Below are 14,746 nucleotides of genomic sequence, written 5' to 3'. Positions count from 1 at the left end.
GAGTTACTCCCCTTCCACTGACCTGCTCCTCTGTCTGCCAAATTGTTGGGGGCTTGGTGATGGTGGTTGGCTTAGAGAAGGTAAGAAATTTCTAAGGCCCAGAGAGGAACATATTTTGGGGGAGAAGATTGTCCTTTTATAATGGGCAGCCTTTAGCCTCAGCCCTTGCAGAGGCCTAACCACCACAGAGGTGTGACTGAGAAACTGAACAGCATGGGGTTTAGGGGGTAAGGAGGGCTGGAGGAGGAAGGAGGAATTACAGCCCAGAATGGACAGTAGAGGGCAGCCGGGAGCAGTGTTGTTGCACATTGAAAGTGGTTCCAGGAATCGGTAGACTTCAGTCATATTCGCACTGGAGATCCATTTATTATGGCCCAGCCATCCTATTGCCCACCCCCGTGGGATTCCTGTCTCTACCTCAGAAAAGATGTTCAGCACAGAAGAAGGGCAGCCTCAGGCCTGCTGTTAGAGGCACTTCATTGTTCTCTTTATCCAGGGCAGAAAGTGTGAGACCTTCATGAAGACTCCTGGAGGGGTCCCATTGTTTTTTCCAAGGGGGAAAGTACCCTGGACCACGTTTTGACAGATGAGGGGTCCCCCAGAGTCTCCCTTTGTTCAGAGAGAAGAAGGACTGAGCTGGCTTCCTCAAGCTCCTGCCCTCCCCACCTTCCAGGGATGGGTCATCTCTGTTAGGGGACTGTGTGGGAGAGCAGGGCCAGGGCAGGCCTTGTCACCTCCCTCATCTAGGGCTTCCAGCCTGGTACTGACTATTCTTTGCAGCTCCACAGGCCAAGGCTTTCTCTCTAATCCTCAGAGAATTTTTGGTAAGAACTCTGCTGTGGGCTGACTGATCCTTCCTCACCTTGTACCCCTGATATTCTCAGAGGAATAACGGAAGACTGGATTTGCGGACCCAGGCTGCCTGAGCTCTCAGGCTGAGGCATGGAGATATGGCCACTCCCATACCCCAGAGCTCCTCAAGCTCCTCTCTCCTGGGGCCTGTCTTGGTAGATGATGGAAACCTTATCTTGAAGCTGGTCTTCATCTTCTGCAGGTCTCCTACACAGATCTGAGTGGCCCCACTGTAATAGCATTGGAAGGGAGACTCACACTTGCGATCCTACTGCCTGGTCAGATCCACCTCCTGCAGAGTGGTTGCTCAAGTGCCCATTGAGACTCTCCCCCAGCCGGCCACACCGCACACCTGTTGGGCCTCACCTAGGCCTTGCCCCTGGGCAGGCTGAGGGGCCTCACAGCTGCAGTCTGCTTGGCCTTTCTCGCCAGCTGATGGGAAGAGGCAAGATCGCCCAGCTCAGCCAATGGCCTCCTGGGCCTGGACACCACGATGGGGCTGCACTGTCTTCTCTCTCCCCTGAGCCACTTGGGAATAGTCAGGGGGCCAATATGGGAAGGAGGGGGGTGACAGGTCTCAGTGGGAGAGGAAACAATCTGGACCCAGGAGAACAAGAGCAGCAGTGAGGTTTCCTTACCTTTAGTGACAAAATGTCGTTGGATAAGGTGTCAGGATTATATTCTGGGTGGGGGATGGCTCTTCTCACAGGGATGACCTGCCAGGTCCTCTCCTGCTCCTGGATGTTGTGGGCCCCCAGGGTCATGTTGATTGAGCTGCACAGAAAGCAGAGTAGGAGTGTGGGGGGCGTGGAGTCACAGGAGATCCAGCCCAGGAGCCATGAAGGACAGGTGACAGCTTGGGCAGGGCAGGACTGCAGCTAGGGAAATTGAGGCAACATAAGGGCCAGGCGCTGAGTGACTCTGTGCCCTGTGCTTCTCAATGACACTGAGGGCAGGGATTCTGGGAGCTTTCTCTTGCCCTCAGGCAATTTTGTGAAACACTGTGAGTTTGCATTTTGACCCTCATGCAGGCTTTCATCCTCCACAGCTGCTGTATTTGGCCAGTGTGGTCTCTCTTCTCAACTGCACCACTAGCTCTCACCTCTGACCCTCTGTCCCCAAAACTTACCTGTCCTATTTCTCCCTTTCCATCCCCCAGTCATGCTCTCAGATGGCTCCTCTGATGAGCTCTCATGGCCTTGAGTCACCAGGAGCCGGGGGAGCTCGCCTGGGCTGCACCCCAGGACAGAGGACAGGATCCCTGTTGGGGACTCTGGAGATATGTGTTGTCTGCGGCCCCTCACCTTACCCAGAGCTGAGCAGCCATCAGAACAAAGTCCTTTCACAAAGTCCTTTCACAGGAGGACACCGCCGCACCTGTTCTTCCTCTCCTTCACCAGAAACCAAACCAATGCCATGTAGAGGTGGGAGTGGGGCTTGGGCTCATGTCCCTGGATGATGTCCTCTGAAAGAAAAGACTGGAAGATGGGCTTTCTGGGAGCAGCTGTTGTCAGGAGGGAAGGTTTCGTAAGGTGGTGATTGAGGGTGGGGTCTACAGTTACTCGTAGACACTGAGGGAGCGACTTCTCAGGTTCCCCTTTCAGCAGATTTACCTTTTCTGAATGTCAAGACTCAGAACCCCTGTGAGAAAAAGGGGACAGTGCTGTTCTCCACGTCCTACTTCAGACAATGTATGGAGGAGGTAATATCTCTCTTCATGACAGTAGAGCCCCAGGAATCCTGGATGGGGCTCCCCTGACGCCTTCTGTCTCAGTGACTCTCCCGACCTCTCTGAGGCTCTGGTAAAGTCTTGATTACTGCCTTCATCTAATAATCTGTCCGTGAGCCTATGGAGTTGGATTTTCTAAAATCTGCATGTCCTAGGATCTAACCCATCCTAGGATGTCAGTAACCATTTTTGGCTGCGTGAATAAATGGCCTTCACTCAGCTTTAGACAGAGGTTTGGTGGGGATAGTGCTGGTGGGATTCAAGGACACAGGGGTGGGGGGAGGGCACCGTGTGGAGCAGCCAAGGGTCTGGGAAGGCAGGGGGATGTGGGGCTGAAAAGGGACTGCTCAGGCGTGTGGCAGAACCAAGGCCACAGGAGAGCCCTGGGTGCAGGCATCCAGCCCCTTCTGAGATCAACTGCACTCTGGGCTCCTCTCCTGGGCAGGAGTGAGGGGGTGGATGGCACCAAGAAAGTTCTTAATCTGGGTCCAGGGACAACTCTTACTACTGTAGCCGGTTCCTCTGAGCTGCCCTTTCCTGGGTTGGAGTGAGGGATTTTAATTACTTGTGTTTTGTAGCTTCACATCCTTTTCCAAATGCCTTTCTATGAGCCACCCACTTTCTAGATGATAAGAGAGGCTCACACCTACTAAACCTTTCAGTGAACACCCTTCCTTCTGGCCATGCTTGTTGACTTCGAACTTGTTAGTTCAACTTTTGAGTTGTTGCAGCTTCGAACTTGTTAGTCTCGGTTTGGGATGGGAGCTGCAGTCTCGAAAGTTCTTGGGCACAAATTAAGGAAAATCTCTGACTGTGCTGGGCAGAAGGGTGAGGAGTACAGAGGGTTTTGTGAGATGAGCTGAAGCCTCTGGAGTGGGGATGGTCACTCACCTGTCCCAGCCTCAGGGGCAGAGGAAAGGCCAACAAGAGCAGGAGTGGCTGCATCTTCCCTGAAGGTCTTCCCAGGTCAGAGCTGCTGGTGTTTCTTCCTTCCAGAGGCAGGGCCCCCGAGGGGAAGGAGGGAGGTGTGGCTCAGGACCTCAGAGCCCTCCTAGACTTGTGCTCCTCTGGTTTCCTGTGCCATCATGCAAGGTGGTTTGTGGACATTCTCTGGCTTGGGGTAGGTGACAATAGCACTGCCACCACACTTGCACTCCCACTGATGAGTTACAAAGCGAAAGCAGGAAGAGAGAACAAGAAAGCAAAGCCTGTGCTGCAGCCAACAGAGGATCTGAAATCCAGAAGAATCAAGAATGTCTCCATTGCTCAGCTCTTGGCTCTTTTTCCATCCTGATGGAGTCATGAATAATGTAGCAAGCTAGGTCCAAGGAGATGTGCAACATGGCTCCTCCCCCTGAGACGATGGCAGTTAGCTGGAGTAGACTGAGAATCAGTGATTAGAGTACAAGATGGTAAGGGCAGTGGTGGGGGTTCTGCTTGGTGGTGTGGGTTCTGCTTGGTGGTGGGAGATAGAGGCTTGTTATGAGAGGTTCGGGGATTCGATCAGAGACGTAAAAGAAACTTTCCACTCCAAACAAATGAACTGAAGGTATATTTTATTATATAGAGGATAGTAAAGGCGATAGTCCGCAAACAGATCCGAATAGGTCAAATAATAAGAGGGAAAAAACACCAGCTCGACTGGAAAGGGAAAACATCCACATCGGCTGAGATAGCAGCAGATTCGAATAGGTCATATAATAAGAGGGAAAAACATCAGATAGATCGGAAAGGGAAACACCAGATAGACTGAAGGGAAATGACACAAATCAACCGGAAAGAGAAACACCAAGTTGACCGAAAAGAAAATACATCAGATCAATTACTTCACAATAAATCAATTATTCACAACATTCACGCCCCACTGCCGGGAGAGTCCTGTCAATCGACATGGCTGAGCAAGGATCACATGTCCTGGGCAAGGCGTCCCTTCCACAGGTGGAACTCTCACCAAGTCTCAGTCTCCAGCAGTTTTTTATAGCATCAGTAATTTCCAGAGTAAACAGTTACAGAGCTTTTTTCAGAGCAAGCATCTAGTGTTCCCATGCACAAATGGTTATCAGTGGCATGCGTGCACTGAGCCCCCCAGCCCTGGCTGTCATCCCAGCCCAGTAGTTGTGTACGTGCATTGTTTACCTTGCTTATCGTCTCAGCCTGGTGCAGATGGCCAGTCTGCCCCAGGCTGAGGCGCCTGAAAGGCAGTGAAATTTTTACACATTGAAACTATCTCCATGGGAGAAGGGCCAGTTCCCACCACGCAGAAAGCAGCTTTTATATTTCTTTTTGTGCTGGTGGCTGTAGGTCAATGGAGCGGCAAAACATGGCTGTATTCATGTCAAGACAAGGCTGGCCCTGCCTTAGGGGCATGTAGAACTGGACACACCCGAACACCCCTAGTGGTATCCCCCCTTCCTCTGTGACCACAACTCCAGCCTCGTACTTTGGAATATTTAGAATCCCCTCTTTAAATGTAAATATTCTGTGACAAAGAGAGCTTCTCTTATCCCACCATTTTGAACAAAAGTCCTGGACTTTATATTCGTTGGACAAAAACAAACCATCATTGTGTCCATCAGAATTGAGTGTCCTGATTGGTTTATGCTCGAGTCATTTAGCACTGCTGGAGCTGAGGAGGGGACTGTTCCACCCAAATCATAGTTCCTGTTTTTGGTGGAGGGGGTTCCCCTCTAGAAATGCTGGTTACTGTTGCCAGGTGATGGGGAAATTGATGCTGATCATCCTAATAATTACTATCCACTAAGTATTCTCTGTCCAGTGTCCAGTGAACCACGGCTCTGATGTCCCTGGGCTTAACAATCACAAACATTTGCAAACAGATTATCCCAACACTCTCACCAGCATGACGACAGATGAAAGAGTAGTGGAAATGAAAACAACATGAGTTCTAAACAGACCAATCCAAATTCTGTTAAAGCAACAGCATCATATGAGTAGACAGAAAAAGAAGGGAAGGCAACATGTTTAAGCATTAATGATGATGATCTCTGGGTGGTGGAATTCTCGGGAATTTTAATTTTCTGATTGGTATGTTCTGCCCTTAACTATCTTTCTATGATGAATATGTATTGCTTTTCTACCCACCATACATTTTCCCATAATTGAAGCACACTCAGCAATGGCAAATATTCAGCAAATCACTTATTTCCAGTCTAGCCTTTCTGAGGTGGATGTTTTAAAAATGAATTTTGTTTTCTGTATCCATTCTTATATAGAAGATTTAGAGATTGTTGAAAAATAGAAGAAAAATTTACTCAATAAGATATAGGCTGTAGGACGTTTTGGTGAATAAATGAGGAATCAGTGATTTTTATTCTAGAGATAGAAGTTTATTAAGTTCTTGGCAGCCCCCCCTGCACCTCACTCTGCCTAGTGCAGTTCTGGCCTCTGCCCCAGAGAAGATGGATGGATCAATCTAGGGGGCAACTCAGTCTGGTCCCTGTAGTCTGAAGTATCTCATTGTGCTTTTTATCCAGGGCAGAAAGCTTGAGATCCTGGTGAAGACACGTGGAGGTTTCCCATTCGTTTTTGCAATGGAAACAATGCCCTGGGCCACGTTGTTACACACGAAGGGGCCTCCGGAGTCCCCCTGTGGACAGAGAAGGGTGAACTCTCAGCCAGACCCCTATGGCTCCCCCTTGTGATCTTCTCCCTGGTGCTCTCCCGCCCCCCTCTTAGGGCCCAGCTGTTCAGAGGGGTAGTGCTGAGTAGTCACTATTCACCACAGCTCTGAGTGTCAGGGGGGTTGGTGGATCCTCTGTGATCTACCTGTACCATAATCCTGTGTCCTGGCTATGTCCTCTCTCAACCTCAACCCAGTCCCAGGCCCTCATCTTCTTGTCCAATGGACAATGGCCAAGAGATTGGCTGGAGGGAGATGCCTGGGCCCCGCATGCTGGGAACAGCATGCCTCTACCCATGAGTGGACCCTAGTCTACCACTGACAGTGGGGTGGGAGAAGGCCTGGCCATGTCAGCCCAGCATAACTGTGTCCCTGGGGCAAGGCTGGAAGATGCTTGTCTCCTTACGCTTCCTGTGGCCTTCTTGTCCTTAGGATTCCCCACACACAGCTGGATGGAGTTGTTGTAGTTTTTGAAGAGGTTCTCGCACTTCTGTCCATCCTGAACTTCCAGATCCACCTCCCGGAGTCTGTTTGGCATTTTACCACTTGCCAGTTTTCCCCAGCCTGCCACGCTGCACACCTGCCCCGGCCTCACCCAGTCCTGCCTCCGTGGCAGGGCGATGGTCTTCACAGCCCTGTTGAGTTGAGCCTTTTTTTGCAGCTGGTCAGAAAGGTGAGAGATGGCAGTTCAGGTCCCTCCCTCCAGCTGGGCTCAGAGCCAGGGGTGAGGTTTCCTGTACTCCCCGCCTAGCATCTCCCAAGCCCCCTTCTATTACATTCACCCAGGCAGAGCAGACAGGTTGGAGGAGAGGAGGGGACTGAGACCCTGAATGAGCTGTGTGCTGTCTTGTAACCTGTGTGTGTGCACCTGAAAGTCAGCAAGATGGTACCTTCAGTAGCATGATGTCGTTGAACTTGGAATTACTATTATAATCCTTGTGAGGGAAGGCTTTGAGTACAGGAATGATCTGCTGGCTGCTTTCCATTTTTCCAATATTATGAGCACCCAGGATGACACTCATTTTTCTGTAAAGAAAGGAAGATTGAGTAAGCCACAGGATCTACGCTCTGTCTTAGAATCATAGGTTGAAGTTCCAGCCTACACACCTGCAGCTGAGTCAGATAGGGAGGAAGGGAAAGGTGGACAGCATGGCCTTTCTTTGCTGTGCAGCAGTGACCCAGCCTGGTTCTTCAGCAGCCTGCCTGCCACCCAATTCTCCATCCACATGCTCTATTCCTGTATCCCTCACTCTATCCAGGCCTGAGCAGATCAGATGGCTCCTCTGGTTAGTCATTGGCTCTGTGTGCTCAGGGGCCTTTCTGAGTTCTGGGTCCTGGGATGCTACAAGAGGTTCCCAGGAAGACAAGGACTCATTTGTGCTGCTTACCTTCCATTACAGTGAGCTGCTGTCAGCACGAAGTTGTCTCGTACCAGGAACCCTCCACATCTCACCTTGACTTCTTTGTCATTGTAGAAACGTAGAAATGCCATGTAGGGCCGGGAATGTGGTCTGGCTTCTTTGCCCCATCTGATCTCCCCTGAAAGAGAAAATTTCCCTGGATCTCTGTGTTCAGAAAAAGAGGGGACCGGCACTGCTGGGTGGCCTAAACCTATGGGATGTGCAGAAACTGAGGTGGTTGTAGTGTCTTCAGGGCCCCAACACAATGATAGGGGGCTGCAGACTTCAGTGGGCAGCATGGAGGGCTTGCAGCATGACTTGTCTCCTGGCTTTGCTCTCAGTTTCCTCCTGTGGAGTTGAGGAGCTCAGCCCTTGTTCTGGAGCCAACACACTTCATATACAAGTTAAGGAGACTGTGCTAGAAGACCTGGAAATTACTCTCTCTGACCTATCCAAGTTGCTTCTTTGTCGCTGACTTTCTCATGCCCTGGTGTATTGCTTGTTCACAGGATGGGTCTGGTCTGGGTCCTGAACATTTGAGCTCATGGAGCAGAACACTCTGGCTTCTCTCTCCCCCATCCTGGGTGAGGCACATCGTACATACCCCACAAATGCTTGTTAGGTACAGGAATGAATAGTCCTTATATCTGCTTTGGTCAGCAGCTAGGGAGGAGCAGTCTTAATGCAAGCTGACTTCCAGCACAGATTTAACTTTCTGAGGCATGAGCCCTCAGGACCAAGAGGGAGATACAAAGGCTGGGAAATCAGAGTGAGATGAGGAAATGGGCAGGAGGGGGCCTGGGTGGGAGCCCATCTCCACTAGGCCCATGGGAGCAATAAGGGGGAACACTGATGGCTCAGTTAAGTACTGGGTATCTGCCCAGTACTCCATCCCCTGGTGGAGCTGAGTGGCTCAATAGTGGGGACAGGGAGAAGGTGACATCTAGGAAAAGAGTATAAGATAGCTGTTTTGTTCTTGGTTTAGACGATAGCTCCTGGGATGGATAACCACTCTTAGCTTTGGAGAATGGGAGGTTATATCCCCCATTTTCAACTTTCCCCTCCGCCAGAATCCTATGCCATTCTAATATTAAATCACTTTCCAGGTGACAAGAGTGTGACCCATGGAAGAGAGAGGACTCATCAGGTCTCTTTGGGTTCTCTCTTTCTTTTCTGTTATTTCTCCATACTGCATATCCAGCGACAGATCTAGGGTTCAGTGAATTTCTGGGAGTGGCCTGAGGCAAGGAAGGATCATAATGATCGCCTCACTGAGACGTTATGTAAGTGTCAGTGTTAGAATAAGCCAGGCCTCTGAGGATCGACATGTTCACTTACCTCCTTCAGCCCTGGAGGGTAGGAGATTGGCCAGCAAGAACAGAAGCAGCAGCATCTTCTCTGAAAGGCTGATCTGGTCTGAAGAGGTGTGTGCTTTCTCCTTACAGGCTCCTCAGCTGTAGAGGTGAAGGAAGAAGGGGCAGACTCAGTGACCACCAACTTCCTCCTAGTTCTATTGATTGTCAAGATAAGAGCTTTCGTCGTATCCTTCCCCTCACACAGAAAGGGCTGTGTGCTGAGGGTTTTGCAAGAACCACATTCTTAGGCTGTTGATAGAATGACCATGTTCACCAGGAGAAAGTCCTGGACTCTTTGAGTGAGGAAGGGGCTTTGGGGGCTTTGGCGTTAGCCAGAAATGGTGTTCCCTTCCCCTAACTGAGATCCTCCAAGAGCCTGAATATGACCCTACTTTGCCTTGAATTGGTGATTAGGCAATTGTCTGCTTCCTAAAATGATATGCATCTATCCAATCCTGCTCTTTGTAGGTCTCCATTTATTTGATATCCCAAAAGGTTTTTTGCTTTTTTTTTTTTTTGGTATAAATGCAAAAGTACCAAGCACTAGTTTCTGCTAAAACACACTAGCCGAGAGCCTAGTCCTTCATCAACTTCTTGGTAGTTTCAGGCAGCTGCAAACCGTTGAGGATGGGAGTAAGGAACAGAGACTGGGGTGAAGTGCAGATGGGACATTGATGAGGGTATTAGGGAGTGAAGGTAGTGATAGAATAGGAGAGTTTGGGAGGAGGGATTTGACAGACAAATGCACTTGAGTTCACTGTGTGGTCACAGGTCACCTGATAAAGCTAATGTTGTTCTCAACTTCTTGATATTTCAAAGGTTTAAAAGACTCTGGTAGGAAAATTATTTTGGGGATATGCAGATAGAGAATGAAAGAGGAGAAACAAAGCTTTGCCACTCATTCTGAGTTTCCTTGGTCACTCCTGTGCCACCTGGCCCAGGAAATCTGGTGCCCCAGTGAAGACCATGATGTAGGCAAAAGTTCTTCTCCCCGAGGCTCCCTGTCCCTGGTGAGGAAGCTGGCATAGTTGCTCTCACAGTTGTCCGTACACAGGTGCTTGAGGGTTGTCAGCTTTTGGATGGGAAAGTTTCAAGGTGTGATGCTACTAAGAATACAAGCAGTCAACCTGACAGTTTAGATTGCTTCTCTTTGTTCTTTTAATTTAGTACAGACATGAGAAGACTTCTGACATCTTATCTCAAACCAGGCATAATGCTTACGCTGCTCTTGCGTCTGTTGGATCAGTCATTACCCAGAAGGTGGAACATATCAAGTATCTTCTCATTTTCACTCTCTGTCCCAGACGTGACAGTTGCTTATAGGGGCCATCACTGTTCTCCTACCTTTGATGACTTACGCCTCCTCCCCACCCTCAATCTGGAAATCTGAACCAGTATGTTCAGCAATATCAAAGGAATTTATTAAATAAATGTGTGTTAACATGTTGGATTTTTAAGTACCTATTAAATAATATCTATGAATTTCTGGAAGCATTGAAAATCAAAGATGGAATATAATTTTGGTTCAAAGCAGGTGTTTATCATTTGAGTGCATCTTGTCACATAGAACCATGAGAGTTTTCACATTTTCCATAGCTGGTTTCTTGTAGATTTGGCTGTGCTATCACATTTTTCTGTTCGATAATTTTCTTCTGAGCTATTGGGACACAGCGTGAGCTACACGTCCACCCCACTAATGGCTCAGGCCCCCATTCTCCCAGGCTTCTCGTGGATCCAGATCGTATGGGAAGGCATTTACCACTTTCTGCTCTCCTTCTGCCCCTCTTTGGTGTGACTGTTAACTGTTTCTCCTTGCTGCTGGGAAACTTGCTAAGGAAAGAAGAAAGTATTAAGGATCCTGGACCATCAAGCACTCTCAGGTTCTTGCTTTGCCACAGTCATTACCCCAGTGCAATATCATTTCATCAACGTTTCTCTCATCCTAGGATCTTACTTTTACACAGGTAAATGGTGCCAAGTTTGCCATCAGGTACCAGCAATCTATGAAGAGGAACAAGATGCTAAACCCCTCCTGGTGAGGACCAAGGGGCGGGTGGGTGGATTTCCATCCACTCCCTGGATCCAGCCTTGGTCCCGCGTCTACTGGGTCAGAACACTCCCCTTAGTGGTTTCTCAGGCCTTTCTCTTGCCCTTTACCATTGCTCGTTGGCCTAACCATCAAACATTGGTGATGTGAAGTAGAGTTAGCCCCTTGGATACCCATCGATTTTTCTAAGTGGTACAAGATTCTCCCAGAAAGAGAAAAGGGAATTTTTAAAATTCACGAAGAGGATGGTATCCTGAAGTCAGGAAAGAGTTTACAGACCAGAGAGGATTAGCTTTTTATAGGAACCCTTCCCGGAAGAAAACCAACATGTGATGCATTTCAAAATTGCTCACTGAGATTAAACCATCTTTTCACATGTGACCAGGGCAGGAGCCCACTAAACTGTAGTCACTGAACTATTTTCTGTGATTTTAGTGAGGTAAAGAACAACCGCCAAAATGACAGGGCATGACTAGGGAAAGTAGTTCTAATTATGTCCCTCACAAGAAAAACCGAATCAAGGTTGGTTGAATAAATACAGAAGTAATACCCTGACCTCTATCTTTAGTTATAGCAGCCAAGTTATATGGACCAAGCTTCTGAATGAAAAAATTTAAGGGAAAATACAGTGAGAAAAAAAAAACCTTTTTAAAGTATTGACGAACTGACAAGACAGTGAGGGCCTGTCAGGTTAAATTTTAGATTTAATTCTGAAACCCAGAAAGGTAAGCAGAAGTCAAGACAACCCAAACTGTCTTTGCCCTGAAGGGATTTGCCATCTAAACAATTTGACCTTCCATTTTGGCCATTTCTTGGGGCAAGAGGGATAAGAGTCAAGGCCCTGGGTCCAACCAGTATGGAGAGTCAAGTAAGAAACTCTCCTCAGATCAATTTGGGGTGCACGGGTTGTCCCTTAGCATAATAGTGAAGTGGAACCAAATCTACCCCCAAGAGAGAAGACAGCCTTGGTGCTGAACAAAGCAGGAAAAATAAAGAAAAGGGAACAACCACCAGATTCTGAGAAGCTGTGACCCAGGACAGCCTTCCTGAAGATTTACAGCCTAGGGTCTCATTGGGTCTCCAGCAGTGGTCTTGATTTTCAGGAGGTTTAGAGGTGAAATGACTCCAGGGGCCAGGCAGAAGCCATTGCAAATCCTCTCTGAAGAAGATACATTTAGCCCAGGCCTTGGGAAGCCTGCCACCCTCTGCCCCCACCCACCACACATGCAAAATCTTTTTAAAGGTATCAAGCTGCACATAATCAAAATACCAAAGAACAAAAGAAAATGTGACACCATGAACTAGAGCCAGCAGAAATGACTCTTAGTAAGGACAGATGAGCAAGTACATACTTGAGATTTTGGAATTATCTGGCACATATTATAATACAAACTTAAAAGCAACTGGAGGAAACAGGAAAATATGAAGTGTCATTACTGACTGGATAAAGAACTAGACAGAACTTCCAAAAATAAAAAACGAAATAACAAAATTAAAAATTAAGTGGGTGGATTTGCTTGCAGATTGAAGACAACAGAAAAGAAAATTATTAAGTGGAAGAAATATCAGAAGAAATTATTAGAGTATAAAACAGAACAAACAAAACTAGTCTATTAATTAGAAACTGTTAATGAAAAATGAACATTGTTTATTTAAAATGACAATCACAATTTCTTTTCTTTTCTTTTCTTTTATTTATTTATTTTTTATTGGTTTATAACATTGTAAAAATTTCTGGTGTACATCATTGTACTTCTATTTCTGCATAGATTACATCATGTTCACCACCAAAATACTAATTACAACCCATCACCATACACATGTACCGAATTATCCCTTTCACCCTCCTCCCTCCCCCCTTCCCCTCTGGTAACCACCAATCCAATCTCTGTCCCTATGTGTTTGTTTATTGTTGTTATTATCTACTACTTAATGAAGGAAATCATACGGTATTTGACCTTCTCCCTCTGACTTATTTCACTTTGCATTATACCCTCAATGTCCATCCAACAATCACAATTTCTAATGGCGCTTACAAAAACAGGGTAGAATTAAAATGCAAAAATGTGGGGAGAAGGTAAATGAGATTAAACGTCTTGTGTTTCTTGTATTTTCAGGGAGGATGGTAAAACCTACTGATTAAATCTAATCTTTGATAAGTTGTGGAAACATCTTGTACTTTTATGTAACTACTAAAATTGTATTAACAGTGCATAACTTCCAAATAGTAGAAGGGAAGAAAAGAAAGATAAAAAGACAATCTAAGAAAAGATAAGAAAGAAGATGGTAAAAACCCCATAGAATAGTTGGGACAAATACAAAGCGTAAAGTAAGAGTATATTTAAAAGCAAATATATCAATAACTATATTAAATGTAAGCATCCTGAATGTGCTAGTTAAAATTCAAAGAATATCAGCACATAAATACGTGCTCTGTGCAATAGACACATAGAAAAAGTTGAAAGTAAGAGAAAGCAAATGGATATACCATATTTATAGTAACCATAGAAAAGCGTTATAGATGTATTAATACTAGATGAAATTGACTTTAATTCAAAAATGTCCGTAAAGATAAATAGGATCATTTCATAATGATAAAAAGATCAATTCATCAGAAAGACAAAATGATTTTAAATTTTAATGCACCTAATTGTATGGCCAGAAAATAAATAAAATGAAAATTGAAAGAACTCCAAGGAGATGAATAAACCTTCCATCATCTCAAGAATTAGTACAGTAAGTAGACCAAAAAAAACCAATTCCACATGGATATATATGATTTAAACAGAACAGTGAACAAACTGGATCTAATGGAGATATTTAGAACATTGCACCCCATGTTAATGTTTTTAAAGTACACCCAGGGCCGCCCTGTGGCTTAGCGGTTAAGTGCTCGTGCTCCGCTACTGGTGGCCCGGGTTCGGAACCCCGGGCGCACACCGACACACTGCTTCTCCGGCCATGCTGAGGCCACGTCCCACATACAGCAACTAGAAGGATGTGCAACTATGATGTACAACTATCTACTGGGGCTTTGGGGGAAAAAAAAAAAGGAGGAGGATTGGCAATAGATGTTAGCTCAGAGCCGGTCTTCCTCAGCAAAAAGAGGAGGATTAGCGGGGATGTTAGCTCAGGGCTGATCTTCCTCACAAAATAAATAAATAAATAAATAAAATAAAATAAAGTACACACAAAACAATGGCCAAAATTGATCATATGTTGGGCCATAAAGTGAATCTTGAGACACTATAAATGTAAATCTTTGGAATGTTTTGTGGCCACAACATAATTAAACTATAAATCAATAAAATGAAAGTGACTAGAAAAAGCCTCATCATATTAGCAAAAAAGAAATACACTTTTAAATAACCTATATGTTAACATAAAATTTAAAAAGAAACAGAAAATGTTGTGAATTGAATAATAACAATAACAGTACTTATTAAAAATTGTCAAAAGCAGCTAAAGCCAGCAGACAAAACTTTATAGTCTTAAAACTCAACTATTACAAAATCTGAAATTACTGAGCTGATCATATATCCCAAGAAGTTAGAAATTAAAAAGTGAATTAATTCAATGAAGGGGGAGGAAGAAATAAAAGTAGCATCAGGAGTTAATGAACTAGTATGCAAACAAACGAGGTTTATTAAAGCACATATTAATTATTTGAAAAGGCTGATAAAATTGACAAACTTCTGTAGAAACCTAACCATTAAAAAAAGA

The 14,746-nt window shown here is 46.0% G+C and overlaps 1 protein-coding gene and 1 pseudogene across 1 annotated transcript; both read right to left on the bottom strand.

Annotated features, from left to right (window-relative positions):
- Positions 1–465: 465 nt before the first annotated feature.
- Positions 466–3,665, bottom strand: LOC131405714 (granzyme H-like; annotated as a pseudogene).
- Positions 3,666–5,943: 2,278 nt separating this feature from the next.
- Positions 5,944–9,069, bottom strand: LOC131405708 (mast cell protease 8-like). Its single transcript, XM_058540808.1, has 5 exons — positions 8,960–9,069; positions 7,610–7,760; positions 7,112–7,247; positions 6,628–6,882; positions 5,944–6,188 (listed from the first exon to the last, which is right to left on the bottom strand). Exons 1-5 carry the CDS (start codon positions 9,012–9,014, stop codon positions 6,027–6,029), a joined length of 759 nt encoding a protein of 252 aa, XP_058396791.1. The 5' UTR covers positions 9,015–9,069; the 3' UTR covers positions 5,944–6,026.
- Between the last annotated feature and the right edge of the window lie 5,677 nt (positions 9,070–14,746).

This window comes from Diceros bicornis, chromosome 5, assembly GCF_020826845.1.
Source record: "Diceros bicornis minor isolate mBicDic1 chromosome 5, mDicBic1.mat.cur, whole genome shotgun sequence".
NCBI lineage: Eukaryota > Metazoa > Chordata > Mammalia > Perissodactyla > Rhinocerotidae > Diceros > Diceros bicornis.
This window is presented reverse-complemented; position numbering and strand designations above follow the sequence as displayed.